A 20,353-nucleotide genomic window follows, 5' to 3' on the forward strand; every position below is an offset into this window, starting at 1 on the left:
GAATTTGGACTGCGGACTCGCATGAAGACAATAATGAGCACATGCCTATTACTCACTGACTTCAAAGTTACTGGCTTCACGGTCAAATCAAACTGCAGCAACAACTCAACACTCGAGTCTCGAGCGATCCAACTCATTAACCACAAACACTTCAGACCTTTTGGCTGTCTTCGTCTTTGTTCATGGTCTCATGACCTGTTTCATGTGTTACTGATCTGTTACTGATATGATATATATCATGTTAGGCTGCTCAGACATGCCATTAAAAAACAACAAAAACAATCCATTACTGGAAAAACAGTTGTTTTATTATGGAATTTTTTGGACTGTATGATCACATATTTTCAACACAAAGGAGATATTTATGCATTATTCATCATATATGAAGGATTGGTTTGTAAAAACAACCATTTAGATTTATTTTCCCAATTAATTTCCTTTGTGCTCTCGAGAGAATATCACTCAAACTGGTTTTGAGGTAAGCGTGGCGTTTTATGTGTTTTGAAATGAACTCTTCATATTTAATGGGTAGCATCATCTGATATCGTTGTGTTAGTGTTTTTACAGGTACATCTTCATTAAAGTTGCTCCAAGGCCAATGACCAATCACATGTTGTAATGTCTGGGAAAAAAAGAACATGCTTAATGGTTTGAAGGAGTCTGTTAGTAGAAATCGTCTTTGAAGCTTCATTAACTACCATGTGGCTGTGTTCAGACTACCAAGCCCAAAATCAATTGCTTGGCAAATCTAGATCATATCCAAATTGATGAAATCTGATGGTTTCTGGAAAATTGGACAGCAAAAACAAACAAACAAACAAAAAAAAACACAAAATGGGATTCTTGCTAATTGGATCCAAGCCACATTTGAAGGTGGTTTGGATCCAAAATGCAATTTAAATCTACTGATGTGTCTCAGTCCGGTCACTCTGACCGCTCTAGTCAGAGTCTTTCAAAGCATCTTTTTGTGTCACACAACATCAAATCCAGAGAGACGGACACAAGTCTGCGGGGTCACACTGAAATAAACTGTCTGCTCTGAGACTTGACAGAGTGAATGTTTGGAGTGCGAGGAGACTGATTGCAAACTTACATCACCAGCATACAGAGTTACTGATGCGTACGTCATTACCACAGCAACCCATGCAGATATGTTCGTGATGTTAAGTGTGTTAAATCTCTTCTGATTACTTGCAAATAATAGTGGGGACACTCCGCCTGATTGGAGCTACATAGAATGTGTCTCATGATGATACCAATACATGTATACTATAACTGTTATATGGCAGTGGCAGTTGATGGGACACCTTGGAAATGTAGAGCAAAACATATAGAAGCTGATCTTAATGGGTTTTGTTGTCATTATGAGGTAGGCAATGGCTAGCTTCAATGCTTTTTCTTCTTTTTACCCCGTATTTCATTAGCTTTAAGTAAATCTGCACCATGGGAGGTTAATAAAATGAGAGTCTGTGTGGTGTAGAGTTATTCCTGGGAAGAAGAATTTGATTTCTGAGGCATATTGCATCCATCAGGTTCAGACATTCAATTCAAGAAAACCTCATGTACATATGGTCAGCCGACTGCCAGAGAGATATAGGAGAAGTTCTTAACTCTCAACAAAATGACTGAATGACTTAAGATTGGCATCATTTCATCCTTGCTGGACATTTCGTCAGAGGTGGAGAGTGCATGTGTTGGTCTCACCAGCTGACAGTCTTCCAGGGAGTTGACTAGCTGAGCGTTCTGGCAGGAGAGGATGGAGCCCGCCAGGTTGAGCATCACACACACCGCAGACAGGAGCATGAAGAATGTGATCTGTGGCAGAGAAGAAGGGGGGAAAAAGGACAAGATCGTGAAAAAATGTAGCCGTCTCAACTCTTACGTCTTTGAAAGCAGCCATAACACCAGAGGCAGGGCGTATTTTGCTAATTACTCCTCACTCAAAGTGATTTCAACAGATCACCAAAGAGGAAATTAGCGCCGATGTCAAGAGGAATCAATAACCCGTTTCCCCTCAGACCTCCAGAGTGTGAAGGAGAGAGAAATCATAATTACACAGAAGCTTTTCACCCGATGACACAAGTAACTACATACTGATGGGGGGAAATTCCCCACCAGAGATGAACGTTTCCCATCTTCCTCAACATCTGAACAGCAGCTAATGTCTCTCAGTCAGTTTTAAACACATGAACAGACCTTGTCTCAACAGAGACAGCTAACATTTCTCTTCAAGCTGAGAGAGCTGGCAGGTTAGGCCTAATACACGTTCACTCCAAACATTTGCCCTCTTCTCCTCAGAAAAAAGCTTTTTTTTATTTTCTAGCTGCCAGTCCCATGGATATCAATCCCGTTAGCAGAAATATGGCTGCCATATGTGGTGCTTTCTATTACAGGTCAAGTGCAACAGAGAGAGTTTTGAAAGAATTTAAAACAGACAACCGGCCATCCAGGAAGCTGCAAACCGGTCTGCAGAATTTTTTCTGAGCTTACTCCCTGTTTTGTGAAAACATGATGAGTTTCACAAGGTCAATAATTGCTCAGTTGAATTAAGAACCACAATAAAGGCCTGTTTTCAAAGTTTGCATTCATTAAGTGTTTGAAAAAAAAACTAAAAAACCCTGGGGAGTGTCGGTTGTAAAGGACGTAAAGGGCACTAGCAGGCGGAGTTTGACGGATATAAAGGTTGTTGAGAACACAAATACACAGATGGAGAGGAGGAGAGAAGGAAAAGGGGGTGGAGAAGGAAGTGGAGGTGGCATGTAATAAACAGATGGAGCGATAAGTTTAAGTGCTTTTCACCATGGCAGAAAATTGAAAGATGGAGAGGCTGATGGGCGAGCCTGAGGAGCACCTGCTCGGATGGCGGCGAGGAAAATCGGAAGAAAAACAGTCAAAACGCAGTCAACAAATGAAGGGAAGGAAAAAAGGGAACAAGACTAGTCATTAATAGGCAGCGACAGAGGAGGAGAGGAGATAGACAGCGAGACAGACAGAACAAGACTCCGTAGTCCCATGGTGCATTGGGGGTGAGGACGTGTAGATCTGATTAATTAGCATTTCATTTGAATGTGATATGAGCTGTCTGGTTCGCCGGTTGATCCGCTGCATGAGAATGTAATCAAGCCTTCCAGAAGGAGAACTCTTCATGTAGTGGCCACAGACGCACCCGCAGTCGTCGTGACAGAATTTTTGGTATACAAAACATTATATAAATAAATCTGAATTAAGATATACAGTGACAAGGGTTTCGAATAATTAAGTGAAACCTTCATTGCCCCTATACATGACAGCACATGACATTAGATATGCACGGCGGAAACATCATGAAGTTACTATTTTTTGCAAGAATGTATAAGAGACAAGGGCAAGTTCAAGAACACTCATTGTGCTGCTCATTAAGAGAAGTGTGTTAAAATATTAGATATTCAAAAAGCCTGAAGATGTTTCCTGCCTCATGCACCCATTGACCAGTGATAGCTGACGTCCAGAAACACATGATCCAGAAATAGATGGATGGATTTTACATAACATTCCTCCGTATTCTCAGACTGCATTGCAAAATGAGGCTGCAAATTTTAACAATGATAAAATGTTGTTTACCCAAATGACACTTAATCAAGCTAATAAGCTACATTCAAACCAAACAGCGAGGACCAGTGAGTAAACTTGACATGGACGTAGCTCAGGACACGTCTATGCTGACTACGTATTGTCATATCAAGTTCATATTACATGATCATGACCTGACTTGGCGGATGGTTGTGGAGTTGAGGGGGAGAAGGCTGCCAAGCCGGTGATCGCAGTTCAAGACAGCGTTTCCACATTTCTCTTTAAAGATCTCTCTACCACACTGCAAATACATAAACGATGCAGAACCAAAGACACACAAAACACACAAAGCAAATGCAACAACAAAATGCTGCCAATACAGAAAAGCTACAAAACCAGAATGACACATCTTTTCTGTATTGGCAGTATTTTGTCATTGTATGTGTTTTGTGTGGTTTTGCATTGTTTATGTATTTGCAGCGTTTGGCCGTTGCTGCGCGTTTGCCCTCGTCGGCTACTGTACTTTACACTTCAGAATGTTCGGACAAGTTTCTGCAGCCAACGTGAATTTGTTCCCATTCATGCAGGAAGAAGCAATCAAATCTGAGTGCACTTGATATGTAACCCCTTGATGCAGCTGTGAGGGAGACAGTACTTTGTAATAACATCGATTGATTACACCATGTGTCAGCGTTGGTTTTCAGAGTGCTGCTCTGCTGAAGTGTACGAGCCGAAAAGCATCTTCATTAGTTCTTCAGGAGCGTTTAAGTCAAATGATGCCATCGCAATAACCATCACTGCGAGGATATTGTAATGCACAAACCAATGACAGTAAAAGCTTCCCTGACACAGAGACCGTAAGTTGTATTTTAATGAAATCTCCCTGCCAGCTGAGCCGGTCGGACACGCAATGCTGCATCTCAAACAATAACCAGCTGCAGAAAACAATCTGTGTTCATCACGGCTCCAGCGAGTGCTCTGCCATGATATCACACATGTGCTTTAAAGGGACATTTAATTTCTTTTTTGTGTGTGTGTGAATTTGCACAAGTCTCGCATAAATCTGTGTCCGATCCTCCAATTACCCTAAACTACAGCTGTAGCAAAAAAAAGTGCACAGCCATGAAACAACAGAGATGATGCCCCCACTAGCCTGCTGACTCAGAGAGACACTCTGACTAAATTGTGTTTTTATAGACCAACGGTGAAACGGCCGCACAATAAATTCTCTTGATACCCAAACAATCCTCTTCAGGCCCGCTTTAAGCCGATTGTCCCCTATGCCTTCTCTCTGCCGAGCTGATTGTCACGGCTGGCCCCGCACCAATGCCTTCTCATTGCCATGTAGGATCACATTGCACCATTTAGCAGCTCGTCATTAATTACTGCTGCGCTGCCCTCTGCATGTCAAAGAGGAAATCACACACGCACAGACACACACGAGAGGCCAGGCACGTGATGCCACTCTGTCGCTATAACAGCCGAGGCAGATTTACGCCGCATGTCATCATCACATCGTTTAGCGCTCACTGTGGAGGACAATACAATCAGCATTCATCTCCATGACAAACACTCGTAGATTACAATAGCAGACCCAAGGTTCAGGTGGATCACTGTAATTCTCCATAACTGCCACTGAGGTGGAAATCATTTGGCTTTAGCTTTGCCTCCTCCTATTATTCATTCAGCCTCAGTGCCTCTTCAGACGGCAGAGAAAATGGATGATTTTTGGATGAACCATAATACAGTATATAGTACAAAACCAGACTGGTAAGAATGTTGTTCTTGTGTGCCCTGGGGAGGTGGGCTGCAATGTGTAAGGGGGTATAATATTAAAGGTACCCTGGAGGAAAAAAAAAGCACCATGGGAGGACAATGGCGTATAGCAAGAGCCAGAGATAAACGTGTTCTTTCCTGCTGGACGTGAGCAGTTCTTCAGTCAACACGCGAGTAAGTGAGTGACTTTGAGAGTGGTTGCTTCCGGACCACATGTTTTTATTCCACTGCAAATGGAACTAGGTGATTTAGCCTGAACGTCGCCATAGTGGGTGAGACGTCGCTCGCGCTCTTCCCCTGTATGAACATCAGAGGAGACCGCAGACCTGAGGAGCTTCAGCCGACGTCGCTGGTGTGCTCCAGCTGCTGCGGTCGGACTTTTCCTTCCATTTTCGTGAGGTTGTGGACCCTGCTGTTCATCCCTGTTGCTCCGATTCAGGCCGAGAAACACGAGCGGGATTGTAACAGATGTTATTTCCAGTGCCCATATGGAGGTGGTGTCAACTAGTCAAGCGAGTGACCCCTAAATTCCACCAGATCCGTGTTCGGTCCGTCTCTGGTCCACCATGGAGGTGCAGCTGATGAGTTTCACTCTAGTCTACGTGTGCACTTCCACTGGATCCGTTGCATTGCGTATCAACTCTGGTGCAGATACACACCGCTTCTATTTTGGAGCACGGTGGATTAGTTAAGACGGAGTTTAGAGAGCAGACACCGAAACACCGAAACAATGCCATAACATTTCCGTATCAACGCCAGCACAAAAATCTCTAAAAAGAAACAAATCCAAACAGTTGGGAATCTTTTGTCTGCCTGTTGTGTTATAGCACATACGTATAGCTGCAGATGTGCATGATTCTGTAATTATCATGGGGACTCCTCAATCTCACAACTCCAGTTACAGTGCACATCCGAGTCACAATTGGATTTAAAAATCAGTGGGCAGCATTAGACAGAGAACATTTACCTGCCTACGACCTTTTGAGAAGAACAGTTAAGACCCTTTGCAATCAATGTTGTGAACAACAAAGGATTTATAATACTTTCTATTTGTCAAGGATTGGAATAATGGGTTATCTATGAAAGCAAATTTCAACCTAGTTTACAGGCAAACTCCAGAGGACACATTTAAAACAAGTGGGGGAATTTGGGGAAATGAGATTTAACTTGCTGGTAACAAGTTTGTCTGGAGGATTTACAACACTTTCCCTCATTAAACAAACAAGGTATTTGCACTAGTTTCAAGTACTGAGCTTGAGAGTTGGATTTTGTCCATATTGGAAAAAGCCAGGCTGAATGTTCCCTCATGTTTCCAGTCTTTGAGCTCAGGTAAGCTAACCAGCTACTAGCTGTAGTCTTACAGAGATAGAGGTGAGAGTTGTATCAGTCTTCTCATGTCAAAAGTCTGCAATCTGTCAAACTTTTCTTTTTGGTTTCAGTGAATTTGAACAATGAATGTAAAACAATGTCGATTCAACGATTCACACAAACTCTGAACGTCAACGTTCCCAGCTCACTTTCAATACATTTGTCTAAACAGAAAATCTCAAGCAGAACAGATGCTTGCAGGCCTGTAATTCCAACACATCTTTCTTTTGTTATGTTCTCCCCATCTGTCTGTGCTGCCACCAAGAAAAACAACAAACCAACCTCATTCATCACCTTTTGTTTATTCAGTGAATCGGAGATAAGATAAACATCTTAGTGGGGAAACTGGACAGATGCAGCTGCCGACAGCAACAGACTGTAGTTGTTCCAGTATAAGCCAACTAATGAGATATAAAAATATATTAAATAGAATTAAGAACAGAAGTCTGGCTCATTTATCATCAGCTGGCAGTTTCTGCAGTGTTTTAAGCAGACATGTATGAATAAATATGAGTATTTGGTCTGAAGCCTGCATATATGCACAAAACTGTCATGTCGTCGGCTAGAACAAGACATTAAACACATGTCACGTGCTGGAGGCATCATATGTGGTGCAAATCTGACAATATGCAAATTGCTATTTTGTCCACTAGCCTGATGGTGATAATATATTTGCGGATGACAGTTCAAGTGTATGCGCAGAAACGGGGCAAAAGAAACATCCATGCACTCAGCTGCGGCCTTGTCCATTAATTCAGCGCTAACAGTAAACTTTATGATGCTGTCGGCATCACAAACTCGAGCACTCAGTAAAATACAGATGGATAAAAATAACCTTGTGCATAACAACCTTCACGTATGTATTAGTTCCCCTGATTATCTGCCTCTGCCTCTCGGAGTAAAGCAGGCGACGAAATTCCAACAGGATAACAGGCTTATCAAAGATGCATCAAACGTGGAACCCACAGCATGTCATGCAGCGTAGACGGCACATAAACATCGCTACTTTTAAAGCGCATGTGTTGCATTTTGAGCACGCGTGATAACCGATGAATCTGTTGGCTATGCGGGCTGAAAACAGTGTATTCCTAATGATGATGTTTTTTTTAATGCTGTACAGATCAGATGGCTCCTTGAGACAAATTTGGTGTTATATTGTTTTGTTGACGTAGTTTCTGCTCATTAATCGTTTGTATCGTTTTTAATGTTGAGCGATGAAGCTCATTTTTCATCACGTGGACAATTAAGCTCCCAGTTAACTTAATGGAAACAAGAGTTCAAGAGCAGAACATTTACATCATTAGCATATCTTTGGACAACTGAAACCTGTTTAAATAATTTGTTCATTTTTGAAGCAAGTTCCCCAAATATTCTCTCCATTTAAAGAAATCACTTTGGTCTTTACCCCTCTAGAGTCAAGGTGACATTGGTGACATTTTTACAAAACTTCTTTGCATCAATTTTTACTGTATACTGCATACTGTATTTACCCCATGTGCATCCTTTGTCAGTGCAAACTCAGCCAATTACTTTGTGAATTTAAAGCAACATTATGTAGACGTTGGCATTTTGTGCGATTTGGCGCCCACCCACAGTGTCTCAGTGCAACACCACTGTCGTAAAATACAAATTGCAGGTCTGTAACAGTTTGTCAGACATAATGTAGGTGCTAACTATGAACAAAAGTCATGTCGTAACAAATGTTGAAAACCTGTACGTTGAACTAAACATGTATGTAACATTGTGATCCTCCCCTCTCACTGAAGTTACACAGGTTGCTTAAACAAGTGATAGAGACAGCATTCACACTGTTACAAGACACCATACCATCAACATGATTCTGAAGCTGATATTTCAGATGAAAACATTTTTTTTTAAATTAATATAAAAGAATACTAAAGGGCATGAAACAGGCAGATTTTATCCCAAACGAAATATTGTGGTAGTGACTGTGATTCTTTCTAAAAGCTCTACGTCTGCACTTTCAGTGGCGTTTCAGCTGGTCTCTACATAAATAAAGTTAGGTCACAATGAGTGAAACAAGCTCAGTGTATTCACCTGAAACAGACTTTGGAGAATCAAGACAATCATTGTTAGTTGTGCTCATTTAAAACCCCACTCTTCCACAATCAAAATCATGACGCAATTTTGTTTCTTCTCTTCCAAACCATGGTGCAGGTCACTATACTGCTGGGGCAAAGTCCAGCTCAGCAGCAGTGTTTAATGCTAATGTGGTCCGACAATGAGATATGGACTCACAATGAAAGAGTACCTAGGAAGTAAAAAGTGAGCGCTCTGTGGGATACATTCAAATAAGCCTCTTTGAGTAGAAATCGAGACATTCAGCTGGGGTTTAACCCATTGGGCAGTTTTTTTTTTTTTTTTTTATCAGAGGGGAGTTACACAAAAGCAGAATCTGAGGCACTGTTAGTTTCTTTTGTCTGCGGCACAAATTAGTATTTAGTCTGCAGCAGCACTGCGACACACAAGGCTGTTTATTTTCAATTATCCCGGAGCCACGAGAGTCGGAAGCAGTGTTTTGTCTTCGCTCGCGCTCAGCAGATCACAAACCCTCCGATTCTGTTTCAACCTCCGTGGTGCATCAATCCTCGGGCCTCTGCAGGGCTCAGACACATCGGTGAACAAAAGACACTTTCAGGGCAATGAGAATACCATTACTGAATATTGATCAAGAAGAAACAGACGGTCTGTTAAATTGTTCTGCTACTTAACAGAATGTAAAAATGTATTAAATTGCACACAAGGTGGGGATTAAGCCACAATCAGTAAAGATAATTATGTTGTCCCTCCTGCCGACATTGCAAACACTCGAGAGAAAGCGAATCCAGCGCCGCAACAGCTGCTTCTCATTGGCTCCCTCCGCTAACTGAGGTAGTTTCAAACTCTCTGCTCCCTCATCGGGCCCTGGTGTATATTTATGCATGGATGTGAGTGTGTGTGTGAGTGTGTGTGTGTGTCTTCGGACCACATCACCAGGATTAGTTGTGATCGAGGTTGACTGACCCTGGGTTCAGTGGCGGTCCAAATAAACAGTGGAGGTGTTGATACTAACTCTCGGCAGCAGAACCCAGGGGACGTCACACTAAACCAGACGTAACGACTTCCACAGACCCCTAATCCTGCCGGGGAATAGCTTCATCACAGGAGCACACATCCCTTTCAACCTGCATTCAGAAACCCTTAACGCCCCAACTCTCCAGATTTCCCTTATTTATAAACCCTTTTTCCTGTTTTGTTCCTGATTGGTAATTACTCCAACTGATAAAAGAAGAAAGGACCTTATTTCAGAAAAAAAATATGTAGGGTAGTGAACGGAGAGAGACATATTGTTTGAACTGTGCCACATGCGGTGTTTAATTTAAGATGATTTTTCTTCTTCAAAGTCACAGTTGGTGATAAAACTAACCAAGAATGAGACTGTAAAGAAATACACAATTAGAAAGACCTCCCACCAAACAGTCTGCTAGGTGATGTGATGTTCACCAAAACCCGTAACTGCAACCATGTACAGCTGGTCCTGTGTGTTAGCTAGCTCACAAAACTCAAAAGTCTCCTTTCGCCGAGCATCAGCTGATGATGCAGCCACACTTGTCGGTGTTGGTGGCGTATACTGTATAATGGATTGGATGCCTTTTCCCTTCTGTGCAGTGACAACAGTTGGTAGGTGTAGTTCAGTAAAAAAAGCAAATAGTTCCCACATGATACATCACACAACAAGGTCTGTGGATAACCTTGAGTAGCTGGATTGTGATTTCTAAGGTGAGACGTTGCTGAGAAGGCAGATATCTCTATGACACCAAAACAATCCAGATGGATAAATAGCACCACAGGTCAGAGGAACTGTCCATTTGAGTGAACTGTCCCTTTAAAATTAGCTGTAAGAATGATGCAGCTGGCTAAATCTAATTGTCGGTCAAAAAAGAACACCAGGTGTTATTTTCTAGTTTTTTTAGTTGACTGTAAGTGTAAAAAAAACAAAAAAAAAAAACACCTCGCCTCTTGACTTTGATGTGTAGTCATGTTGACAGCATGTCAGCCTGCATCTCCACAGGATGTGATGGATTAGTTCCTGTGGTTAGACACATCATGTGGAAGTTGCAGCCTAACACTTCTTCCTGGCAGATGAGACGTGAGACCTACATCGAGCACGTTGAACTACGAGGTATATGTCGGAGTATTTTTTTTAAAAATTCAACCTTTCGCCCTTTTATCCCTCGACATCCGCGAGGAGAGGATAGATAATAGCTAACTAGAAATAGGGAGTATGTATAAAGGAAGTGGAGGCGCTCCGACCGAGGAGGTGGAGGAGTTCATCTCTGTGCCAGTGCTCACACTTATTGATTAAAACAGACCATGAAAGACAGTATCACCCTGAGGGGCAGTGGCTGATTAACCTCCACTTCGCAACGTTTTAATCAACCACTGACTTCCAAAGAGCTAAAACAAGGAGCTCTGACTTCCATGCTACACCTCCACCAGCTCCACCACCACCACCTCCACCTCCCCGGGCTCTTGGCTGTGGGGGCTGCTGTAATGAGACAGGCTATAATGAACCTTGTCCCAGCAGGCTCTCATGCCACACAAAAGGACTGCAGGAACTTTTGTAAAAGATGCTGCGTGCTGATGGCAGCTCATTGAAAACCAAGGATGACGTTTCTGTAAGTGAGCGATAACGATGTAAAAACACTGTCAGCTCGTGTTACATGACACACAGGACAAGACGGGCAGTGGAACGGCCGTGAGTTTGTCCGGTACAGATTACTTTTAAACACCTTGTGCAATGAAAGAATAAAAATGTTAACCGTTATTCTAAAATGATCACCCGACTTGTACTCTTTTCCTCAGAAAGTTCCGTTTATGTTTTCTCCTTTCCTTTTTCTTCTTCTTTTCTTAGCCACGTAGCACTATGGCTCTATGTCAGTGACAGTTGGTCTAGTTGGTCCACCACTTTGCTCCAAATTTGAAATATCCCCGAAACAAAGAATTGTGGCAAGCATATTGCTGAAATGTTGTACAAACATTCATGGTTCCCAGATGATGAAGTCTACTGACGTTTCCTCTCACGCCCGCCGCAGGTTGACTTGGATATGTCTGATGGATTGCCATGACAGTTAGTACAGAGATTCACGGCCCCTCGGGATGAATTGTAATAACTCAAGTGATCTCTCAACTTCCATCCTTCATCCTCCCTCACACACCTACTCAGGACTGCTTCAGTTGATTGTGCAATATAATAATACACATGTGCAATATATTTTTGTATAGTATTTCCTGTTCACACATTTAATTTATTTAATTTTATGTAAATACTTGAGGCTGTTTTTATCCTGTACTATGCCGAGCCAACTGCAACAAAATGTTGTCCGAACTTTAAGCATTTCAACACTGAAAATATCATTTCCAGCGGAGCTAAATATCTATTAAAGGGTCAAAGACCCCCTGAGACATGCGGCATTTTGCACGCCATTTTGCACATTTCAAATAAAGTTGAAACAGTCAATTTTGTAATCTGCGGGTAAACAGCACTGAACTGAGATACAGACTTCTGCCGAAGTCTTCAGTAATGTTTGTTCTGTTATCTTTTGAGTCCTTCCCCACCAATAAAATAAATCAGCATTCGTAAAAGCAATTATAGAAACTGAGCTGTTGACATCCAGCAACTCTCGCTTCTTATTTTAAGCAGAAAAAAGGTCACGATGACTGAAGAAGAGCAACGTGACCCGAGCTGTGACTATTTGCTGAAACACCTCTGATACTGCTGCTGCTGCTGCTGCCTGGATTATGCTGCTCTCATTCCTTTGAGCCATCAGATAACGGGGTCTATCCAATTCATATTCTAATTAATATGGAGCCACACTTCCTGCTTCTCGGGGGCCTTAGGGGAGGACATCATTCATCAGGCATTATCTCGAGTCGAAAGGTTTCCTGTTCACCCAGCCAGCCGTGCTCTTTCACACTCTGCTTGGCTTTCCCTCACACTCATCCCTTTGTCCGACCCCTTACCTGTCACTTCCTGTCATTTTACGTACAATAAGAGCAGGTGGAAGACAGAAATACAGAATCAAAGATGGTTACCGTCGGTGTGCGCTTTTATATGGCGAGATATATAAGTGCAGGGGAGAGGAATCAAGAGGGAAAAGGGAGACAACAGGATTGAAAAAGCTTCCCAAATTGCCTCAAGAGGGACATCATTTAGTCTGTGTGGGGGCGCAGCTGAGTAGATCATCTTTTTTTTTTCTTCCCGGTGAGAAGAAAACCGCATCTCATATTGTTTCTTTTTTATTCATATGCAGTTCGGCTCCTTTAATGTCACCACATGAGCGGAATGAATAAATCTCGACAACCTGACTTTGAAGGACCATAAAATAAACACAAAAGAAAAGTAAAGCAGAGGTGTATGCTAGATATAGTGGACGTTCAGGCAGCGATGAGAATGGTGGTAATAAAAAACTGTCTCATCATTACTCCCCCAAATAGCCTCCTTATTCAGAAAGGTTGATTCAAATCTCGTCAAATGAGTCTATCTGTGTGATTACATCATAATTGGATTTGTAAATTGTTTAAAACCATTGGGCCTGAATAAAAAGCCATGTGTATGTATAGTTCAAGTTATAACCACAAGAGATAAACCAGATTTCTTTCGATTTCTTGATGATTTGCAAATTATCTTAAAGTTATTGTTCCTCTCCTTGCTTCACTAAAAGCATCACATTCAAGCTAAGAGGGTTTGAAGTTGCATGCAGGCTTAAAGTGAAGCTAAACCCACTTTTGTACAAGGACGTGATGCTAAAACAGAAATAGTAGACGCTAAGATGTGGTCTAACGACACAATAAATGTAGTGAACAGAGTGGCGTGGTATTAATTTGAATGTGAAATTAGATTTTTTCACATAACAACAGTGCTAAAAATGTGTGCGAGTGTTGCATGCTCTCAGCATGTAAGACAAAATGATTCAGACGAAGAAGTGCTAACTCAGGAAGAAAAACAGAAATGTGGGCGGCGGCTCCAAAGTGAAAACATGCCGCGTTTATTAAAACCACCGATATTCAACAACTTGCTCTTTGTTAAATTATTTTGTCTGTAACTGAAAACTAAGCCAAAGTAAAACTTCCTGTCGGGACTTGACATGATCTGTTTAACAAAGGTTATTACTGTAGATCTGAGGACCAAACAGGTTCAAGTGTGACTAGGTTGCATTTTGGCGAGAGTTTCAATTTAAGGTTTCTGCAAACCACAGATTAGGTTGAAATCTCTATCTTTAAAAGGCTACGCACCTTATTGACATTACTGTCATATGGTGTTTTGTATAAACCTCAATATCCTCCACGACCCTTCACTCCCCCCACTAGTGGAGCTACAGGCAACAAGTGTGTGTGTCAAGTGTGACACCACAAGATAAGTTTGATGAGGGACCACAGAGTTTCAACATTTGTAAGTGTTACACAACTGGATATTTTTGAGGAAACGAGCTGAGAGAATTCACTGAGGCAACAAAACCAGAGTTTCACGAGAACCCGGGAGAACTCCAGCGGTGTCTTTGACAACCAAACCAGGTATTTGCAGCCAAAACAACATGTTTTCCGTACCAAAACCAAGTGGGTTTCTTTTTGCCTAAAACCTAACTAGAGCATTAAAAAGAAAAATCTATGAAAATTAACTTTGCCAACATTTACTCTGGGGGTTGTGTATGATGCATGCTATGACATCTTAAGCTTACTAAAGTTTTAAAACCAGCCACCTTCCATGACCAATAAGACTGACTAAAGGTAATCACAAAATTAAGTTGTTTGTAAATGGCATCTAGAAACACATGGAAGAGTTTTCTGATTTGATGCCACATTATGAATCATTGCTAGAAATCAGTTTTATGATGTGTAAGATATCATACGTTTTCATTAGGTTGAGGTACAGATTGCAGCTGCAAGACCGTAGGCCGACAAAATCGGGGAAAAGACTCCTGCACACTGTCCACTTCACTTGCGATTTAGTTTAATGACAGCAACATTGTACTTAGACCTTCATCAGGCTATCAGGTAGAAGATAACCCGATGAAGGTCTAAGTACATGATTTTCCTGATTAGGTTGAATTACGAAAACTACCTTGTTATGTTGACGAAATGTTATGGTTTGGGCTGAAATAAGTACTTAGAGTGGCATTATCTAACAGTTTGTAGCAATTTACATACATAACGTGGACGAAAGTGGTTTAATGCCGCTGGACTGTGTTTAACTTGAAGAGTGAAAGGACTCGGGTCAGATTTTCTATGACAGTCGAAGCGGATGTGCCTCGTGTCAGTGCCCCTCTGCTTCGTAAACAGAGAGCAGCAGCTAATATTAGTTTAAAAATTGAGTCCAGTAATCTAAACTAACGACCTGCTTCCAGCACAACAGAGAGGTTCCACACAGCCCCTTTAATGAAGGTTTCTAGATCTAAAGATTATTTGAGGATTAGTGAACTTCACAAACCAACACCATGTAGACAAACACAAAAGAAAAAAAACAATGAGTAACAATAAAATGGTAAACCAAGTTATGAACGCCTGCAGCGATCCACCAACTTCGGAATGATCGAATCAGAATATAACGGTGGTACTGTAACAACGCAGCACGGTCTCAGTATCAGTAGCGGCACGTCGCCTGAGGACGAGCCTCTTATCTGACACAGTTCACACAACACAGTAAAACTGCTGGGGGAGTGGTGTCAGCAAGCTTCCCTGCGAGCTGAGAATCACTGCTCTAAAGATCCTTCTTCCCTCTTTCAGCTTTTTAAGAGGGAGGCTGGTTATTGGAAAAGACGCCCTGATTCTTTTTCTCATTTGAGCGCCTTCTTGGCAGACACACGGTGTGAGAGAGGAGAGGAGAGGAGGTGATCCGAGGAGCAGTGGGAGACAAAGAGTGGCAGTGCTAATGCAAGCTGACCAGTGGTGACAGGCAAACTGCGACACACACACACACAGGCACGCACACACACACACACACACACACACACACACACACACACACACACACACACACACACACACGCACACACACACTCTCTCTTTTGGTTTGCCTGCTATACAAAGGAATAACACACACTCTTTATTCAGACCGGCAGCGAGGTGGCTTTCGAGAGGTCACTCATCAACAGGAGTGCGAAGGATGACGCCTCCGTGTTGGCTGACATCCACCCTGCTGAAGTGTCTCCGAGCAAGACACGTTCATAGGTCACTATACAATATTTCCTGCTGATGCTGCATTGTGATTGGATGAGAAACACTCCTCACTGCTGTCACTGCAACAAAGAATTATTTGTCTGCAGGCAGCTTCTAACATTTCTGTTACTAGAAACACAGTCAGAGTCAGATCACCATGAACACATTCACAAAAAACACTCACGCTGAGCCAAAAACGAATTTTAATTTTTTAACAAAGGATGCTGAAAAGATGCAGGAGGATGTTGCCTAGCAACGGGGAAAATATTCTTTTCTTGGCCATGGACCAAAGTAAAAATGTATCAAAACAAACCCAAAATCTTCTGTGTCTGCTTTTGTTTCTGAGCCTACGGTCACATCACAGCAGTGCCACTATCTCATGCTAGAAATCTTTTATGACGTTACTTTTTAGTTTTTTTCCCCCAAACCATTTAAGATGTGACAGGGACCGGGAGACAACGAAATGCCTAATTGCACAGCTCTGGGTGAGACTGCTGTTGAAACTTGAGAGAAATAAGGGCCTTTATGTCGAGGAAGGAAGTGTGAGGCCTTCTGTCTGTTCTACCACAATTCCACAGTATTGCCCATTTAATACATCAAAATAAACTGTCTTTCATTTTGGTGCGGTTCAGATATTCAAAAATCAGGTCGGTAAACACTCGGTAAATTAGTGCCAGAAATAATTTACAAAATGCAAAAGTTTAGAAGTAATCCTGTTCATAAACAGCTCTGGATCAGAGCAGAATCTGATGTGACTCCAGGTGTTTATTCTCCAGAGGTTCTGGGCTCTGATCCGGACTCTTTCACCCCTTGCTCCGCTTGGTCCGCCACACAACATCTTTTGTTTTGAGAAAGAGGCCCCCTTATGAAGTTACATATTCTACGTTTATTGTTTCTAAATCAGTTCAGCTAAACTGTACCCATGAGCACAAAACCAAAATCATGAATTAGCACATCAGGGTGACTCTCATTGCAGGGCTTCTCCTCCTCCTGGTCTCCTGTCAGCTCAGGCAAAACAAACCAAAAGGAAAGAAAATCTGACAAAAACCTTGTAAAATCCTACAGAGAACGTGTGAATGGGACTAACACAGTCCCAAAGCTATTTTTGAGTGTTTTCCTTCTGTTGGAAGTGTAATAAAGTCTCCTGCAGATTTGTTCTTTGTTCCCTGCCTCTCCACCCCAAAACACCACCTCACACTCCGCTCACACATTCATACACGTATGCACTTTTGTTTTCATCTCTCTCTCTCTCTCTCTCTCTCCCTCTGTCTGTCTGCTACACACACTTCCTGTCCCTCTGTTTTCCTTTAGCAGCTTCTGACAGGTGGTCCTGCGGGGCCCATCTCTGTTGGCAGTAAGCTATATCTCCGTCAAAAGCCTCTCCATCTGGGTCAAGTCAGAGGATAACAGGCCTCTAAGGAAGCGGGAGACAGAAGATGCGCACACACACACACACACACACACACACACCACACACATAATGGAAATAGAGGGCGATTTGAAATTGTGTGTGTCAGTGTGCCTGAATTCTTCATGTGTGGATGCGTATGCGCATCGTGGCATATGTCTGAGTGCTGGCTTTATGTCTCTGGCTGCAGTGTATGTCTGCATGTGTTGCGCCTTTGTGGGACTAAAACCTTCGAGGCAGGAACAACAACAGAGCCTCTTCACAGCTCCCTAATTACACAGAATGGCAGGTGGAAGTGGCAGCTTTTAGACCGTCGATCTACTAAAGGGATTTACTTATCAAATTATATACAAAATGTAAGATGAAGGGAAACGTGTGCTCGCCTAATATGCAAATTGCACAGACTTTTGCTCTTGCCAGTGCTGCACCCCTGATAATTTCAAGATAATACATACAAAGGACAGAGAGTGTTCCTCCCTGGATACAATAGGTCAAAGTCATTTAGTGGTTTTGTCTAATTCAGTCTGCATGGCTGTTTCGTTACTGCTTTGTGATTCAGTCTGGTAATCCCTTTTATGCTTTTGTTTTGGCTAGGACTTGATTTTGACCTCACAAGGACACATTTTTGACACGGGGAGCTGGCTGCAAAATACCTGAAGGTTTACATGGTTTAAACCGTGATGGAACTCCATAACAGATGCTACCATGTTCTGTCTTCTGTATTCTAGATTGCATTGTGTGATAACACATCAATATAAAGAGTCATTTCAAAGGGGCAATTTGTAAGACACAGCCAGAATTTATAGTTCAGACACACAAAAAAACCTAATATTATCAACAAAGTGTGAAAAATCAACAGTGTTGTTATCTCAAAGACATCTATGTGTTGTGTTGCAGAGGTGTCTACTGATGTTAGCATGCTAACCAGCTAGCCTGAGCCTGTCCCGTATAATATAACTTAATAAAAGTAAAAAAAAATGCAGCAAACAGTAGCAGCAGAAAGCAATTATGCCAAAGAGAGCATGAGAGCTCCCTCCACGCCATCTTTGCTCTAATTATCTCTAACAACCACATGTGAACACACACACAGGCCTGACACATGCTGTACATTAGGCAAAACCCTACTGGAGGAGGTTTTCAAACAAGGTATGTTGTCTTTTCCAAAAATAATGGGGCACAGCTTAAAAATGACATGACGATACATGTATATTGTATCTTGACATCTCCCATGCCAGGATATACATGTTGCTCTGATATCACTGTACACATTAACTTGTCATAGAAATCGATGGCTTCAGGATTGCTTGGACTGCTTTTACCAGTCTCACGGGAGCTCTTCTTTACTCCTCGTGAACAATCAATTTGTGGCAGATAAAAAACAAACTTCAGCTCTACTATTTATTCACACTCAGGCTCTCAGCTTTCATTTCCCCCTGTCAGTGATCAAAAGGCAATGAAGATTGATGTGGTTTATCATAGTCAGCTGCCCTCCCACAGTAACAGTAGATAGTGCTGTTTGCTCCCCAATTATTGGCCTACAGGAACAGCTGTGTAATGTAGTTTTGTACCATCCAACCTTGACATTATTTAGACAGTTTTTTAAAGCCAAAATCCTCACTGTAGCTGCTGAGCTCAAAGCGTGAGCGCACACGTTGTCTGGAGTGGGTGCGCAAGCATGACCGTGGGTGTTTTCAAATCAACTTGGGATCTCAGGGCTTCCGGAGATTTGGATTATGCCAGTGAAGCTGCAGAAATGTTTTGTGGACTACAAATTTACACCAGACTTTCCATCTGCATAAGAGTGAGTCGATGAAGACTGAATTTTCAATGATACCAAAACTATTTGCACACAAGGAGGAGGTTGAGGTTTTGGAGGCTGCTGCAGCATCAAACAGTGCTGGCATAAAGGTATCTTCAGGGTGAGGTCTCGATCAAGCCAGAATCAACGCAGGTTAGTGTGATTTAAGCACACCTACATTATACCGTCCCACCAGCCCTTGCTTCATATGTGTGCTTCCTGCTGACACCAAAGGTCACAAGTCTGTGAAAGGTGTCTTCCGGCACCCAGCACTGGGTGAGCTATGAGCCAGGCCTGCCAGGGCTGTGAAGTAGTGGCTGCAGTACTGCTGCGGTATCAACTCACTCAGCTGTGAAATATGGCTGACATGATTGTGTGCAAACCACAATTACGTCTAGAGTCCCTGACAAGTGACCACAGAGCACTAGTTGTTCAGTCAACTGTGGAGAATAAACTGGTGGACCCTGCCTCTAATGCCTCTATTTGCCCAAAACACAATCACTGCGATGTCACACACTGTTCTAAGCGCTTGCTGGAGACAGAGATTGGCACCAGTGTGACGGGAGGGAGAGGCAAGTGGAGCCTATTTGTGCTGGTTAACAAAAGCCGAGCGCAGAGCACAAGCATCATTTCGTGTGTGCCTCTGCTTTGAATGGCTGCAATGAATTCATCATCAGCTGTGAAATTATTATTATCGTATGCTGTCAATACGGCATTTGAAACTTTTGAAGAGTCATATTTTGGACTGACTGGAAAAACAAGTCTTTTCATCCTTTTCTTTTTCACTGTACAATAGACGTGTGAATTCCTTTATGTGAGTTTGTGTGTACAACAAACTGGATGCTTTGGCAGGGCTCTGGCACATAATGTGTATAAACTGACCTTGTGGTTTGTTAGATTCACCCACAGTAATGCATCGGATTTTTGGACATATTATTCTGACACTTAAAATGTTCACAGCCACATATGCAGTACTGCAGGTACTGGCTGGGACACGGCCTATTTTGCTTTCCAGCCAATTTGATCAATTTATCACTGTAAAATTCTTGTTATTTGAAAAAAAAAAAAAGTTTCGGACAGTGGCAGGCAATAGCAGCCATTCCTATTTGATAGCTAAAATAATGAAGTGAAACTTCGTAACATGTTGGTTAGCTTCATAGGTTTGTTGATAGTCATGCCCACTGACACTTCATTTCAGTGGAGAACTGTGTAAAGAGGTCTTAAATAAGCACTTGATA

At 42.2% G+C, this 20,353-nt stretch overlaps 1 protein-coding gene across 3 annotated transcripts in view; it reads right to left on the reverse strand.

Annotated features, from left to right (window-relative positions):
* The window catches only part of fam189a1 (family with sequence similarity 189 member A1), a 92,710-nt gene that overhangs the window by 21,902 nt on the left and 50,455 nt on the right, over positions 1-20,353 (reverse strand). For all 3 annotated transcript variants that reach the window (XM_037094496.1, XM_037094497.1, XM_037094498.1), the window contains exon 3: positions 1,705-1,815. In XM_037094496.1, the coding sequence (XP_036950391.1) occupies positions 1,705-1,815 (111 nt within the window). The remainder of the gene's footprint in view (positions 1-1,704; positions 1,816-20,353) is intronic.

The sequence above is a fragment of the Acanthopagrus latus genome, chromosome 4, assembly GCF_904848185.1.
Source record: "Acanthopagrus latus isolate v.2019 chromosome 4, fAcaLat1.1, whole genome shotgun sequence".
Taxonomy (NCBI): Eukaryota; Metazoa; Chordata; class Actinopteri; order Spariformes; family Sparidae; genus Acanthopagrus; species Acanthopagrus latus.